This window comes from Parasteatoda tepidariorum, chromosome 12 (genome assembly GCF_982258835.1).
Source record: "Parasteatoda tepidariorum strain Cologne lab strain chromosome 12, Ptep-v5.0, whole genome shotgun sequence".
In the NCBI taxonomy this organism is placed as follows: domain Eukaryota; kingdom Metazoa; phylum Arthropoda; class Arachnida; order Araneae; family Theridiidae; genus Parasteatoda; species Parasteatoda tepidariorum.
Genome location: NC_141766.1, coordinates 3,665,295 through 3,681,751, shown reverse-complemented (window position 1 = coordinate 3,681,751; position 16,457 = coordinate 3,665,295). Strand labels below are relative to the sequence as shown.

Sequence of the window (16,457 nt, the reverse complement as noted above, 5' to 3'; positions counted from 1 at the left end):
AAGTTTTTAAAACAATTCTCAAAAAATGTAGTCATATTTTTTATTCTATAATGAAAAAAATACAAGGGGTCTGATAGCTGAACTTAATGTATTTTTTGGTGCTGAAATGGAAAATAATAATGAAAAATTTCTATCACGTCTCGTTTCTGTGAAAAATTCAATTTTATTGGAATTGTTAAGAACATTTACCATAAAAAAAGTTTTCGTTTTTAAAGATCTTCCCTTCTTGACAAACCAGCATTCTATTTTGGTTAAATCTACAAAAGTACTCCTCTATGACTACTTCCTGTCACCGTCTCTCTCTCTGCCACAATCTCTCTTTACCAATAGAGTCGCGAGAATTGTTATCTAGGTTCGCTGACCTCTCAGAAACACTAGCAAGCGTAATAGAGAGTCATTTTAACGTCTGCTTTTTTCCGTGCGTTTTGTAGAACATGGATTCGAGTTCGAGACATTGTGAAAATTTACCAGATGACTTTTGTTATATATGCGGCGAATATAATGTTGTTGAAAATCGCATGATGAACATTACAGACTATGCAAGATAACTTTATCTCGCATATTTTGGCATGAAACTCGGAGACAAGGACAAATCGTGGGCACCTCATAAAGTTTCTGTACAGTGTCTCAATGATCTACGCTTATGGCATCAAGAAGAAAAGAAAACTGCTTTACGATTTGAAATTTCAATGACGTGGAGGGAGCTCAAAAACCACTTTGATGATTGTTATTTTTGTTCCTGCCATGTTCGTGGGTATAACCGGAAAAATCAAAGGCTAATATCTTATCCTGATAGCAATCTATCGGCCATACGCCCCGTACCTCATGGTCCTGATGTGTCTGTGTCTTTGCCTTCAACTGAATTACCAATAATCTCTTCCGATTCGGAACATCCAGAAATTCAAGGCAAGATCGAATATTAGCCATCTGTAGCCGGTTCACCTCAGACCTTCTCTCACGTTGAACTTAATGATCTGGCTAGAGATCTTGGCCTTTCGAAAGAGACAGTTGGATTGTTAGGCTCCAGACTGAAAGAAAAAGACTTTTTGGCCAAAGGAACATCTTTTTATTGGTACAGGAATCGTGAAAAGGAATTTATTAAGTACTTTGATGAAGAGGAGAACTTCGTCTATTGTTCTGATGTTCCTGGATTAATGAGCAAATTTAATGTCATCTACGATAAAGATGAGTGGAGGTTGTTTATAGATTAATCTAAAAAAAGCCTTAAAGCTGTTCTTCATCTTGGGAGCCAGTATGCATCTGTACCAGTTAGACACTCGGTATGTATACAAGAATGCAGTGAAAACCTGACTCTCGTCCTGGACAAAATAAAATATATCTACCACAGTTGGACCATTTGCAATGATATGAAAGTTATCTCCATGCTTCTTGTTCAACAGGGTGGATTTGCAAAGTTCACATGTTTCATTTGTGAGTGGGACAGCCATGACAAGACTCAACATTGGGTCAAGAAAGAATGGCCGAAAAAGCAAAATCTTGACCCAGGCTCCAAGAATGTAATTCGAAACAGCTTAGTTGATCCAAAAAAAGTATTGTAACCCCTTCTAATTATAAAATTAGGTGTAATGAAGCCGTTTGTCTAGGCTGTTCCAAAAGATGGCTATTGTTTCCAATACACGTGGAAAAAGTTTCCAGGTTTATCCCAAGCTAAGTTGAAAAAGGTAATCTTTGTTGGTCCAGATATCCGCAAACTCATCAAGGATAAAGATTTCTAGATTAACATGACAACAACGAAAAAAGAACCTTGGGTTGCCCTCGAAGATGTCGACAGTAAATTTCTGGATAACTACATGGATCCTGACTGTAAAGCAATTGTAATGGAAATGCTGGACAAATTTAAGACTTTGGATTGCTTCATGAGTGTCAACGATTAAGTCACACGATTAACAACAGAGCAAAACAGAGTGCTTTCTGATATTGTATCAATAAAGCCAAAGCAAAAAATATTAATACAATAGTGTGAGGAGCACTCAAAATTTTTTTATAAAAATAACAACAAATAAAATAGATCACAAAAAGTAAAAATAAGTAACATGTAAAAACAGAAAATAAAATAAAATAAAAATAAAAAAACATTAAAAAGGGGACTATAAAGCGAGTAGCAAAATCAGATCAACTTACATGGGCAGAAAATTTTTCAAGAATGAAATATATATATATATATATATATATATATATATATATATATAGGTTCAAAATGAAGATATAACGAAGGAAAATTACAGACATATGAAAAAAAAGGGGGGAGAGAAAAAAAGAACAAGCAGCTGGAAAAAAAAGGATAAAATTTTTTTAAAAAAACCGGAAAATAAAAGATATAATCTTTTCATCAGCCCACACGATTATATCCGCAAAAAGAGTGCTTTCTGATATTGTATCAATATAGCCAAATCAAAATATATTAATACAATAATACAATAGTGTAAGGAGCACTCAAAAATTTTTTTACAAAAATTACAACAAATAAAATAGAACACAAAAAGTAAAAATAACACGTAAAAACAGTAAATAAAATAAAATAAAAAGAAAAAACAGAATAAAACATAGATGAAATATAAGTTTCATCTATAAAGCAAGTAGCGAATTCAAATGTACTTACATGAACGGGAAATTTTTCAAGAATGATTTAAAAAATATTTTCGTAACAAGATTGTCAGATTGCAAAATATGAAAACAAAAGCGCAAATTGAGCGTAACTAGAGGAGTTTTGTTTTAAAGTGCCGTTCTTACTGCATTAAAAATTCTTGTACGAAAAAAAACGTCCATCCAATAAAAGACAACTTATTGAAGCTATAATTGATTCTTGGCACCATGTGATTACGAAAGATGAATGCTCATGGCATCATTCGTATGCTCATGGGGGGCTGACATGGACGCAATGCTTAAAATATACCGCTCCGTTATCCGTTCCAAACTTGACTATGGTATTTCTGTATACTCATCAGCCCGCCAATCTGTATTAAAATATCTGGATACCATCCATCATCAAGGACTAAGAATTTCATCAGGTGCATTCAGGACTTCACCAGTTGAGAGTCTGTATGTGTTATGTTCTGAACCTTCTCTGCATTTTCGTCGATATAAGTTATCTCTGGACTATTATTTTAAAATAAAAGCGAATCCTCTTCATCCACTTTACTCTTGTGTTTGCCATCCACAACTTGTTACTCACTTCTCTTCACGCCCGTCTTACATTCCTTCATTTGGAATAAGAATCACCAACATTTTATGTGAACTTAACATTTTAAATTTTGAAGTTTTTACTTACACAGACGCTATCCCACCATGGGTTGACTTTACAGCTTGTGTTTTAAACGTTTTTAATAGTTTGAAAAAATCCGAGACAAACCCAACAGTTTTTAGCCAAAGATTTTACGAACATCGTCATCAATATATGGATTTTACGCCTATTTATACAGATGGATCGAAACATGATCACCATGTTGGTTGCGGTGTTGCTTACGAAAGTTTTAATATGTCTGAAAAATTTCTTCACGAAACTTCAATTTTCACTGCTGAATGTTATGCTATTTTGCTAGCTCTTAATTTTATTTCAGACCAAACTAAAAATGAATGGATAATTTATACTGACTCTCGTAGCTTTATATCTAGTGTTCCTTACATTGGAAAAAACCCCATAATTCAAAAAAAATACAAAACCACTTTATGCAATTGCAAGTCCGAGGGTTCAACATATATTTTTGTTGGATACCCTCACACGTCGGCATTCTTGGAAATGACCGTGCTGATATCATAGCTAAAACTACTCAAAACCTAAGCAGTAATCTCTTGACATGTTCGGACCTCAAACACATTTGTAAATCTTTAGTTCATCAAGCCTGGAAAAATCATTGGAATGGTAATAATAATAATAAATTACATGAAATTTATCCTAATCTTGATAATTGTAAGACATTAACTGTTGATCGCAAAACCCAGACTTTAAATAATAGACTACGTATCGGGCATACTCGTTTTACGCATATGCATTTACTGGTAGCCGAACCTGCACCCAGCTGTACTCTATGTCAAGTTGATATTTCAATTAAACACATATTAACTAACTGCAGACGATTCAAATATTTGAGGAAGAAACTTTTCGGCAGATTTTATCCCAATCTTTCATCCCTACTTGGTGACCCTATACATCACAATCTAATCAAGTTCATCAAAACAATAGGACTGTATTCACTAATTTAAGTAAAAGTGCAATTCTTTTACCTAGAGACTGGCGCAGTATAGCCACTTCTGGCTCTTGTGCCATTAAACTTCAACTAACCAACCAACCAAACACTCGTTCACTCGATAAAAAGACGCTGTGAAGCTGTCTTAATCCTACTAAGTTCCTACTATCCTACTAAGTATTGATCGTGTAAGTATCACTTTAAAAAAATGCAAATCTAAGATAGATCTTACTATAAGTTGCATAACTTTGTTTTGTAATACAGATATTGTAATACTGTATTTATTATTAAATTCTACATTAAATTACCTTCAATTTGATATATAAACGTTTGTATTTAAGTGAAAATTAATATATTCTACAAGAACACAAAGTTGGAAAACATGAAACTTTCAAAAAATGTCCCCACTTTTGGCCACCACTGTATATATATATATAATTAGACATTTAACATAACTGTTTTAGCAATCACATTTAAAAGTTGTCAGTTAAGTCTCAATTTCAGAGCCACAGTGAAAAATAAGTAGAGAAAAATTATTAATTGCGAAAAATTCCTTTTTCTAACCTTTTTCTAAATTATAATTAAAATATTTATTTTGTATTTATGTTTAATCGTCATTTTATTCGTAACTTATATTTTATATTTTTAACTATCTTATTGCAGTTCTTATTAAAATCTAATTTGTGACTACTTAAAAAGTTAACAAAAATGTTTGTTTCATTCCAATAAAGCTTCAATTCATTTCAAAACTAAATGGTTGAAAGCATATAATTTGTATTTGGATATAAAATATGCATTTTGTGCATTCATTGGATTCTTGAAGTAGTTCTAAAGAATTAAAGTTTAGCTTTCTCAAAAGCGAATTTAATAATATTTTGTAATCATAAAATCAATTCTTGTATATTAAAGTTAGAAGTAATTTCTAATTGCATTCTAATAAATATCCAAATACATTTTTAATCTGAGCTCATGTTTCCAAAGTGAATCGTCATTGAATTTGTCAAAATTATAAAGCAAACATCTCATCATTACTTCGTATTACAGTTTTGTATTTTAGTATTAAAAGCATTTTTTTATTTTTGTGCTTTTTATTTTTCAAAATTTTGCTTATTTCTCTTAATCCTTTTTTTTTCTGAGAGAACTTGTAATAATTTTTTCCTTCTTTTTAACATATCTTTAAGTTCAGCGTTGTTTATTTAAAAAAAATAGGGCTATTACGGTTCATAATTTATCTATTCTTCCTTTCATTTTACACTTAAGCTTCGCTGTTGTATTTTAAATTAAATTCAACTAAAATTCACAGTTGTTATTTTTACACTTTTTCGTTACATTTTGGTAGGCACTTATTGGACATTTTCTTCTTTAAAAATGGATACAGTCAGAATTGCTGTAAACTATTAATACATTCATGATTCATCATATTCATTATTTAAATAAGTAATAATAATATTCTGGGAATAATAAAATATAAAATTAATTGAAATATTTTCTATTTAATATAGCTTTAAATTAATATTTATTTTTTAAAACTTAGTTTTTTTTAAAAATTTAATACAGTATGACTTACACAAAAATATTTTTCATAATTTATTCACTGAAAATATTGAGAGTGATTTCATAAAAGTAAAAGTTTTATTTTGGCGAACATACGCCGGTAAGTAAACTGAACTTCGCCAGTAAGTAAGGTTACTTCAAATATTCTAAATTCTCTCCACTTCTCTGAAGTTTTGTCCAGATGTGTAAACGTGGAAGAGGTCAAAGGTTGTTATTCATCTCACAGTTTCCCCCTATAGTGCAATTTATGTTCGTTCGTGTAGGCATGTGCTATATTTTCCCCTTTCTTAATATTTTTCGTATTTACTTATCAAAAATATGTTTTAAACATTTCCAGGATTGTTTCTTTCAAAACTACTTTCAATGTAGTTTTCATTTCCATATAGTTTCATAACTTAAAAGTTTTTAATCTATTTGAAAATCAAGACAAAAACCAACGTACTTCCTTCTCCTATGACTCTCCACACGCAAATGGTGAAAATATGCGAAGTGTTGCCAAAGATAGAGAGTTCTGCCCCCTGCAGCCCATTTCGATCGCCAAGAGATAAATGAAAGACTATTACGATAATTACAGAAAGAAATGTTTTCTCTGGGACAAAACTTTAAGGAACTAAATCTAAATAACTTTTGTTATCTTCTAAAATATTTGCAGGTTATCTACAATGTGAAAGAAGAATATGGAATAGAAAGGCGAAGAATCGGCAAAGAGTTTGTCATGGCTGTTCGTTGTGTTGATGTTCATCAAGTGGCATCAGTTATTAAGAACAGGAATGAGTCTGTAAGAATTTTGTTTAACCTAAAAACTTGTTTCTTTATAAAAGAGTTATTTTTAGATTCCACTTTTATGTCAAGTCTCCGAAAACTCTACCGATAGGGAAAGTTCTCATAGTATTCAAAGTCAGACAAATTTATATTATGTGTACCATACAATGTGTACATACAAATGTGTAAACACAAATTTGTTATGTATTAGTATAAATTTATATTATGTGTTTATTATTATGTAAATTGATATACAAATAATAGTATACAAATATATAATTCCTTAGTATGTAAATTTGTACAATAATATTTTTATTGTATTGCATTTGCATACTATTATATAAATATGTATATTTGTACGCATATTAATATAACACTGTATACAAATTTGGCTTCAAGCTGGGTTGGAAAGAGGAAAAGCAAATGACATACCGCATAACCTAACAAGCCCTAAAAATACTTTCAAAATTAGGCATGAAAGTGTTCATGAAACTACAATGAAAGATCCTGTCGCCGAATTAATCGTGTTGTTGACGAAACAACCCTTCAACGAAGTGACCCTGCCAAATAAATTACTTGACGAAGTGATATAGTGGACTTTGTCGACAAAATAATCATGTCGACGAAACGACTCTGTCAACGAAATAATCCTATAGTTTGTCTAAAATAAGAACTCCTGTGGCGGTGACTATGGTAACGAGGTATGACTATTTCAAGTAGGGGTCACTGTTTTGGCTCGGATAGGCGAGAGAATCTCTTTCTTCGGTCTATTGTGTTAGTCCTAGAGTGAAGCCCCTTAAATGTCCCACTTTTGTTTCCATAGCACCTGACGGCCTCAGACTTTGTGGCGGGAGGAGTTCTTACCTTAGACAAACTACACACTGACGATGTGATTTAGTTTAAAAAATGACCATGTCGACGAAATGACTTGTCGATGATATTGTAGACCCTGTCAATGAAACGATGATTAAATGACCTAGTCGATGAAATGATCCGTCAATGAAGTGATTGTCTATAAAATGAATTGACCTAATGAAACGGCCTTGTTAATTAGTATCAAATGGAAACTGTCCATACATACATGAAATTAAACACAATTCTGTAGATAGCTTCTCCAGATTTTAGTGTATAACTGCTTGAATTTAGTGTTATTTTATTTACTTCTCGTGAAAACAGTGGCGAATGTATTTACCTTCTTCTGACAAACAAAGCCTATGTAAGAAATCTTTATATGCGATAAAAATACAAAGAAACAGGGAAGCAATTTTTAACAGTAAATAAAAAAAATTATGAAAAACCCCTTAATTTTTTAAAACTTTAAAAAATAATTAAAATTAAAAAATATTTAAAATTAATTGAAATTATAATTAAAAATTGTTTTTTCTTTCTTTATATTTTCTCTAGTTTTAGTAGAAGGAAAAGCACAAATAAAAGACTCAGCAAATGAATTGCTTTATCTGCCCAAAATTATTTTAAGTTTACTTTCCATCAGGTATAATTGTAATAATTATATAATATTCTATTTCCTATATTCTATCCTTTATATTATGTATTAATTGCATATTTATATTAATTATAATTTTATAATTATAGTCAAATTAGTTATAACTATGACAAGGGTGATTAAAATACCGTCATATGCGTGTCACATGACCCAACAAGTAAAAGTGCTATGCCGCTTATACGATGGTCCGTTAAGAGTTAAAAATACTTATTTTAATACAAAGTTAGGGAGAAGTTTTTAGTATTTCCTATTCGAAAACAGAATTTTTTTATCTTATTTTTAAATTTAATATTTTAATTAGAGCTTTCCAAAATATAAACATGAAAGTTAAACGTTATAAATTAAAGTAACCCCTTACAGCAAACTGTGCCTTTTCGAGGACGAATAGAACTTATCGACGTATTCAAGGAAAAAAAAGATTAAATTTTTGATACATCATAACCTTATAATTACTTTAATTTCTTTACAATAGTTCATTTACTTTTATTATAGTTAATTTAATTTTACAGGTTCTGATCATTGACAGCCGATCTTTTATAGAGCACAATGCTTGTCATATTTCAACCGCAGTAAACGTTTGCTGCTCTAAAATCGTTAAAAGAAGATTACAGCAAGATAAGGTAATTGTTTTATCATTCTAAGAAAATATTAGCGTTTGTTTAAGGGAAGAAAAGATTTAAAAGATAGCGTTTGTTTAAAGTAAGAAAATATTAGGGTTAAATTCTCCAGTATAACAAATTTCACTCTTTAGTGATAAGGGGCTTTGTATGCACAATTTTTATTACTGTCAAAAAAACAAAAATAATTGCTAAGCATCATTTGAATACATAAAGTTTTATTTTCTATTAAAATTTGAAGGTTTATCTTAATTTTGTATAATACTTAAGCCAATTGATAAAATTTAACCTAATTTTTTCTTTTTTAAAAGTTACTTTTGTAAATAGCACGACACCCCTATAACATGCGGTTAGTGTGCACAAGTCATAAAATTAATTATTTCATCTACTGTCACGCATAAAAGAGAAGTAAAATCAAAAGTAGAACTTATTTCATAGATACAGTTAAGAGTAAATAATTTTAAGGTTGTTCATTTTAATTAATGTCAAAGCCTAATAAATATTAATTTATCATTAACAATTGAACTACATTCCAACGTAGTAAAAAAATTGTTTCAAAGATACTCTACTACATTAGATTGTTGTTGTTAATGTACGTCACACTAGAGCTGCACAATGGGCTATTGGCGACGGTCTGGGAAACATCCCGGAAGATGATCCGAAGACATGCCATCACAATTTTGATCCTCTGCGGAGGGGATGGCACCCCCCGCTTCGGTAGCCCGACGACCTACGCGCGAAGTCAAGCACTTTACGGTAGCACAGTTTAACGAGGACCAATACCGCACACCTTCAGTCCCTACGCAGACTGATCCAAGTGGTCACCCACCGTCACACTGACCGTAGCCAGTGATGCTTGACTTCGGTGATCTGCTGGGAACCGTGTCTTAACGATCAGTCCACTGCGGGATCTACTGCATTAGAAATTTACTTTTAATAGTAGAATTTGGCTTTTATTCCATAAAATACACTCTATAACAAAAAAATCGACGTACCAAGAAGGAGTTGTCTGATTGAAACGAAAATTGGTGGATAGGAAGACAATGTACAGAATAATAAATGATTAAAATTTCAGAACAATTGAATAATTTATTACAGAGTTACAGTAACAAGTTCAATAAGGTGTTGACCCGCCTCTAGCCTGGATACAAGCTACCACACGACGTGGCATAGACCGATAAAGCTCCCGGATGGTCTCTTGCGGTATTTCCTACCAAATTCGATCCAATTGTCGAACGAGGTCATCAACATTCCGTGCCAGATGCAATTGCCTTCCCATCATATCCCAGACATGCTCGATGGGAGAGAGATCTGGTGATCTGGCAGGCCAAGGAAGAGTTTGACAAGCTTGCAGACAGTTCATAGCAACACGTGCCGTATGTGGTCTGGCATTGTCCTGCTGAAAAACCAGCCCAGGGCGCTGCAAAAGGAACGGTAGCAAACCAGGTCTTAGGATGTCGTCGACGTACCGCTGTGCAGTAAGTGTACCTCTGATGACGACCAAAGGGGTCCGGCTGTCAAAGGAAATGGCACCCCAGACTATAATGCCTTGTTGAGGGCCGGTGTGGCGGGCAATAGTGAAGGCAGGATCCCCCCTCTGCCCTGTGCGTCTCCAAACACGTCTTCGATGATCGTCAGGACACAGTTGGAAGCGAAATTCGTCGCTAAAGACTATACGTCCCCAGTCGGCATCATTCCAGCCATATCTGTTCAAAACATTCATGCATACGAAATTTCAAAGCAATCGAATGATTGCTTCTTGGTGCGTCAATTTTTTTGTTATAGAGTGTACTTTGACAAATTAGTATGAAATGTCAACTAATAGACAGGTCATATTAATCAAGTAAAAGAACCAGTAATAGAATTGCATCAATGAATAGTTCAAGGATGTATGAGATTTTGAGAGATTAATTACTGAAATTCTTCTTTTGCTATTTTTTAGATAAGTTTTGATACGTACATTCATATCAGAATATTCTTAAAACAATTCATTAAAACTGTAGTAAGTGTCATATTTTTTTATTCATTAATTTTGCGTCATTGTAAGAAACGCGTATAACCAAAATGTTTTGAAACAGCATGGCAATGACTGTAAAATCAGGTATTAATAGACGTTCTTTCAATACTAAGTCAGTTTCTATGTAGTTGAATACAGTCGAACTCGTTTATTTTTATTATAAAATTTATGCCCTATCACATAAATTTGCTATAAAATTGTTTTTTTTAAACCTGATTCTTGTTATAAACTTTTGAAAACTGTAGTTCTAATTCCTGACGCTAGATAAATATTAGCTCCTATTCCTAGATAAATAATAGCTCTATAATTCTCTCAACGCATGTAAATTTTTTCTAGTTATCTGTCAAAGAATTATTGATTCATACATGCAGCCATTGTGATATTGAAGAAAAGTTAGATGTTGTTGTGTATGATCAATCTTCCAAGGATATTGAAAGTATACCTTCAGATAGTTTCATTCTCATTCTGCTGAAGAAATTGCAAGTTGTCTTTCAAAGCGTCAATTTGCTTTCAGGTAATTTATTTCATTATTACAAATTTTATAGTTACATAAAATAGTTCCCAATGAAAGTGGATATTAGGTCAAAACTGATTTATATTCACAACTCTTTAAAGAATATAGTTATTTATCCCGATACATCGTACCTAGATAAATATGTACCCTAGCCTAAATATTGAATCACAATGTCTTTGTGTTTTAAGACTTAGAGGTTGGGCAGCTCCAAAGAGCAGGGCACATCGACCAGAGGTCTATTGTACCAAAACCCTAAGTCATGATTAGCAAGAAAGCTTTATAGCTGAAATAAAGTTCAGCAAACACCTGACAGGAATGTCTTGTAGTTCTCAGACCCAAATGCACATCACAATTACAAAGTATATGTCCTAAAGTAGGGGTGCACAACCTTTTTCAGTGAAGGGCCACATGCACAGCAGATTGACCAATGAAGGGCCGCATGCCAAAGTGTTTAGACCGACATATTGAAAGCAATTGTTGGTGGTGATTGTTATATAAACATCATTGTTTATATAACACTAAATTCTTTTTGTCGGTTAACCTTGTAATCTCTTTGCAGAAAATACAATACTTTAAAACGTTTAAAATTAGAAAATGCAAAACTGATTACTTAAGAAGGAAAACAGAATTCGAAAATCAGAATAAATTTATCGGAAAAAAAAATAGATAAATTGAAATAATTAAAAAACTATGGAAAAATTGAAAATTTTTTTTATCACATTACAAAATACAAAAGTCCATTTAAACATAAATTTTAACGTAAATTTTAGAATTAAATTTCAAATAAATAAATATTCTAGTCATTAATATAAATTCAAGTTAAATACTTTGATTTAAAGAAAGTTTATAGGGTTAAAAATGATTAAAACTAAAACTAAACCCCTTAAGTGGAAAATAAGACTTAGCATTTATTAGGGAATGTACTTTATCTTTCAGACATTTTTATTTTAAATTAATAATAAGAGGTTATGAGAGGAAAGAAAAAGAAAGAAGAAAACACATTAAATTTTAAGGAACTATATTCCTTAATAATAAAAAACTATTAAGATACTTGCTTACAACTTTTTATGACGAATATATTTTTATCATGACACTTACTATTTACAATTAATACACAATCAATTAACAATCAATAAAATTTACATTACTTTTCGAAACTTACCTTGATTAAATTTTTTATACAGTTAAAATTTAATGATATACAAATCATTTCCCAGCATATAATCATAAATGATATAAAATGCTCCAAGAAGATAGAAAATGGTTTAAAAAATTTCTTAATGGTTACACTGTAATATGCAAAATTTTTGAATATTTTGATAATTTTATGTACTTGATCATGTGATATTTTTTGAGACATTAAATGAAAATGTAATGATTGTATTTAAAGACTACTCTGTAATTTTGAACAGGCCAAATTCATTCTGGAAAACAGTCTTTCGACAAAAGCTATTGTTGTGGGTAGTATTAAACTTAGAGCAAATAACATAATCAGTTTTGGAATTTGTCCTAGATGGTGTTCTTCCTTTCTGGGTTTTTAAATCGCGGAAATACAAATAGCGGTGTGTTACTTTTTAATTGCTTGAATACGAATTGCTATGTGTTATTTTTTAATTGCTTGAATACGAATTGCCATGTGTGATTTTTAAATTGCGTAAATAATAAACTCGATGCTTGTTTTTCAAATCGCGTGAAGACGAATCGTGTGGCTTTTAAATTGCGAGAGGACTACTCGCAACACTTGATTTTTAAAATGCATGAATATGAATCGCAATATATGGTTTTTAAAACGCGTGCGAGAAAAGTAGCAACGGATGATATTTTAAACGCCAGAACACGAATCGCGATATGTTATTTTAAATCCCGTAAATACGAAACGCGATGGATTATTTTTAAATCTTGTTAATGTTAATACGAAATGCGATGCGCAATTTTGAGATAGCGTAAATACAAATTACGATGTATGACTTTTAAATTACATGTGACAACAAAAAGAATAGGTTCGATGTGTGTTGTTAAACTTGCACGTGTTCATGGGACTTAAGAATTCTGCCGTTTTTTGAATTATTTATTTATTTATTTATTTTTTGCAAAACGGACCGCGTTTAAACACATCTCGGTTTTTTTTCCTGGGAAGGTTTTGATTTGGCTAAGATACGTAATTACTTTTTAAGTTACGAAAAAAATTAAAGCTGAATCGAATTTCACGAGTTGTAATATTGTGTGAAAATATCACGTATATTCTAAATCACAAATAAAAATGCAGCAATACAGTTAAAAAAGAAGAAAAAACACTTTCGAAAAACCTTTTAAAAAAAATTCGTGTTAAAATCGGTACAACGCAAATGATAAAATCGGCACAAACAGAGCACGTAAAAAATAATTATTTTAATGCGCAATTCAAAACTCGCTTGCTGTCAAAGTATTAAAAATATCATAATCTTTTTAAATCACGGGGAAAACGTAATAACTACTAAAACAATAACCAAAATACTTTAATATTTTAGATGAAATTGGAGTAAATAAAGTCCATCAAAATTTTATGTAATTTAAATGCGAGATTTGAAATTAAAATGTCGCAATAGCGTATAAAAAATATCGGTACTTTCAAAACCTTGTAGAAATGTGTAGCAATAATTTCTAAAATAACGATTGTAAAATAATTTGATTCGCGATAAAATCGTTACAAATAAGCCATGTCAAAAAATGGTTATCTAAATGAGCGATTTGTAATAATATCATGCTAAAATATCGAAGTTTTAAAAACCGGGCGGAAATGTGCAGCAATAACTGTTGAAGAAAGGATCTAAAGTCATTTAGATTTTCCATGAAGTTTGCACAAATAAAGCGTTTCATAACTTTCAAAAATCGCTATTTTAGAAACACTTGAAAATGGGTAGCAATAACTACCGAAAAGTCATTGGAATCGGCACATACGAAAAGCGTCAAAAGTGGTAATTAAAACTCGTAAATCGTAATAATGATGTATTAAAAATATTGGGATTTTTAAAACTATGCTGAAATCCGTAGCGTTAGCCATCGAAAAACTACATTGATTGAGATTGGGTGCGTCAAAAACTTATAACTGTAAATTTAAATTACCGAATTTTTTTTATTATTTTTCAAAAACAAATATTTAAATTTTTTTTTTCACTTTGTTCAGATTGCGGCCGCGGGCCGCACATCGAGGGTTGGCGGGCCGCATTTGGCCCGCGGGCCGCAGGTTGAGCACCCCTATCCTAAAGACTCTTCCTGAAGATGACAACCTCGACAAAGAGGATCAGATACAACGCCCATTATGTATAGGTATCTCCTGAGAGTGCAGTGTCCAGTGAGAAGACCAATGATCTTCCTCAAACTGTTCCTGATTAGCTTAAGAAGCTCTTTTTGACGCACACTAGGACAGTCACAATTCACTTCAGCTTGTCTGTGACCATCCGAGTTGAGTCATTTGTTTAAAGACACTGACTTGTCTTTGTGAAACTGGGGCTCGATCCTCAGCGGTGGCTTGAAGCCCGCCCACCCAGCTTCAAATTGATGGGTGCTAGCTTGTCTGGGAAGCAAATGCAGTATTTACCGCAATGCCACAAAACTGTGGAGTCTTGACCGCCATGACCTCATGGGTCCTCTACGTGCTGTTGCTGACCAGCGTTACTTTTATTAGTCTTAATCTTGCTTACACCCTAACTATTTCTACTACAGGAAAATATTTTCCTCTAAAATGTGCAGCAGCTGGAAGTTATATGCCACTAAATTTTAAAAATCTTTGGTTTTTTTTAAAATAATTTTTATTGTATTTATAACTTGAAATGTTATATGCTACGTAAAAGTGTTTTTTACTTTTAAACCTATCAGAAAGACCTTCTGCTATTTTAAATATATTATACTGTAAATTACTTTATATTAATCCTTTTAAGCTATTTGTATAACTAGATAAGGGCTTGATAGGTCATCCTAAAGATTTGATCGACCTTGCTAGAAAGATTTGATGTTTCAATTTTAATTAACTAATAGCAAAAATGGTATAATATCCATATAATATGCTTGGATATAGAAGTTTTCAAAATTAGCCATTAACATCCGTTATTCACTAACTAATAATTTTTTATATTTCCTAATAATTCCTATTTTACAGGTGGGTTCAATGATTTTCAGAAATACTACCCAGAATGCTGTGAAGATAAAACTCGGGCACCACTTACATCACTTTCACAACCATGTTTACCAATCTCTGGACCTACAAGAATTCTGCCATTCCTTTATTTAGGCTCACAGTTAGATGCTTTGAATAGAGACCTTCTCAGGGTAAGCAAAATATTCTACATATTGCAAAAATAAGAAATTTTGCTACCAGCTAATGGCGAGTTGCACACAATTTTTTTAGTCGCCATTTGTTATATTTCATTTTACCCCATACATTAGAATGAGCAACATATACTTTGTAGTCTGTAGAAAATGTTGAGATTTTATACACAATAGGACCTCGATTGTCCGATGTAATTGATATTGGCCATATTGTTGATAATTATAATACTCGGTTTATAAAGTAAGTGTTTATTACCGTTGTTTATTACGAAAAGTGAGAGGAAAAAATTAAATTCTAAGACTTTATTGGTATGTGTCGAGGATTAGCCTCAAAGTAATTTAGGGGAGTTACATTTAAAGCTTTTATTAAGGAAACAGAAAACAATTATAGTTGGAACATCTTTCGGATCCCCGTCTCGTGAGTGAGTGTGTAAAGAGAGTTTGCTTTACTACAGCTTCATATATTTTTTCGAATTTTTGTTTAAGTTTAATGATTATTTAATTACTGTTTCTTTGTCGTTTAAAGATTTTAAATTCTACTTGAACTATTGCCTGTTTACACCCAGGTATAAAGTGGCTTGACCGCCTGGGAATGAACTTGATGTTTTAAACGGTCATTTTAAGCCTAATTAAGTGTAAAAGTTTGCGATGTGACTTATTCGAATGTTCTTTTTTTATTTTCAGGATCATAACATTACTTATGAATTAAATGTCAGTACATCTTGTCCTCGACCAGAATTCCTACCTGAAGGTCATTTCATGCGTATTCCTGTCAATGACACTTATAATGAAAAATTACTGCCTTTTTTTCCACAAGCTTTTCATTTCTTGGGTAAGAGATTTTATATTTTCATGGCTTTAAATGTGAATCTACAGCACTATATCTTCGTAATTCCGAATTTGTCTGCGAAAGAGATTAATTGTGTAAAATCCAGCTTCAAAGCTAAATCTGCAGGTTATTAGAAATTACACATGAAAA

The 16,457-nt window shown here is 31.9% G+C and overlaps 1 protein-coding gene across 2 annotated transcripts in view; it reads left to right on the top strand.

Annotated features, from left to right (window-relative positions):
- Positions 1-16,457, top strand: part of LOC107456875 (uncharacterized) — an 82,629-nt gene that overhangs the window by 57,434 nt on the left and 8,738 nt on the right. For both annotated transcript variants that reach the window (XM_043052342.3, XM_016074844.5), the window contains 5 exons: positions 6,412-6,537; positions 8,535-8,645; positions 10,996-11,173; positions 15,309-15,478; positions 16,163-16,310. In XM_043052342.3, the coding sequence (XP_042908276.2) occupies positions 6,475-6,537; positions 8,535-8,645; positions 10,996-11,173; positions 15,309-15,478; positions 16,163-16,310 (670 nt within the window). In that variant the 5' untranslated portion in view covers positions 6,412-6,474. The remainder of the gene's footprint in view (positions 1-6,411; positions 6,538-8,534; positions 8,646-10,995; positions 11,174-15,308; positions 15,479-16,162; positions 16,311-16,457) is intronic.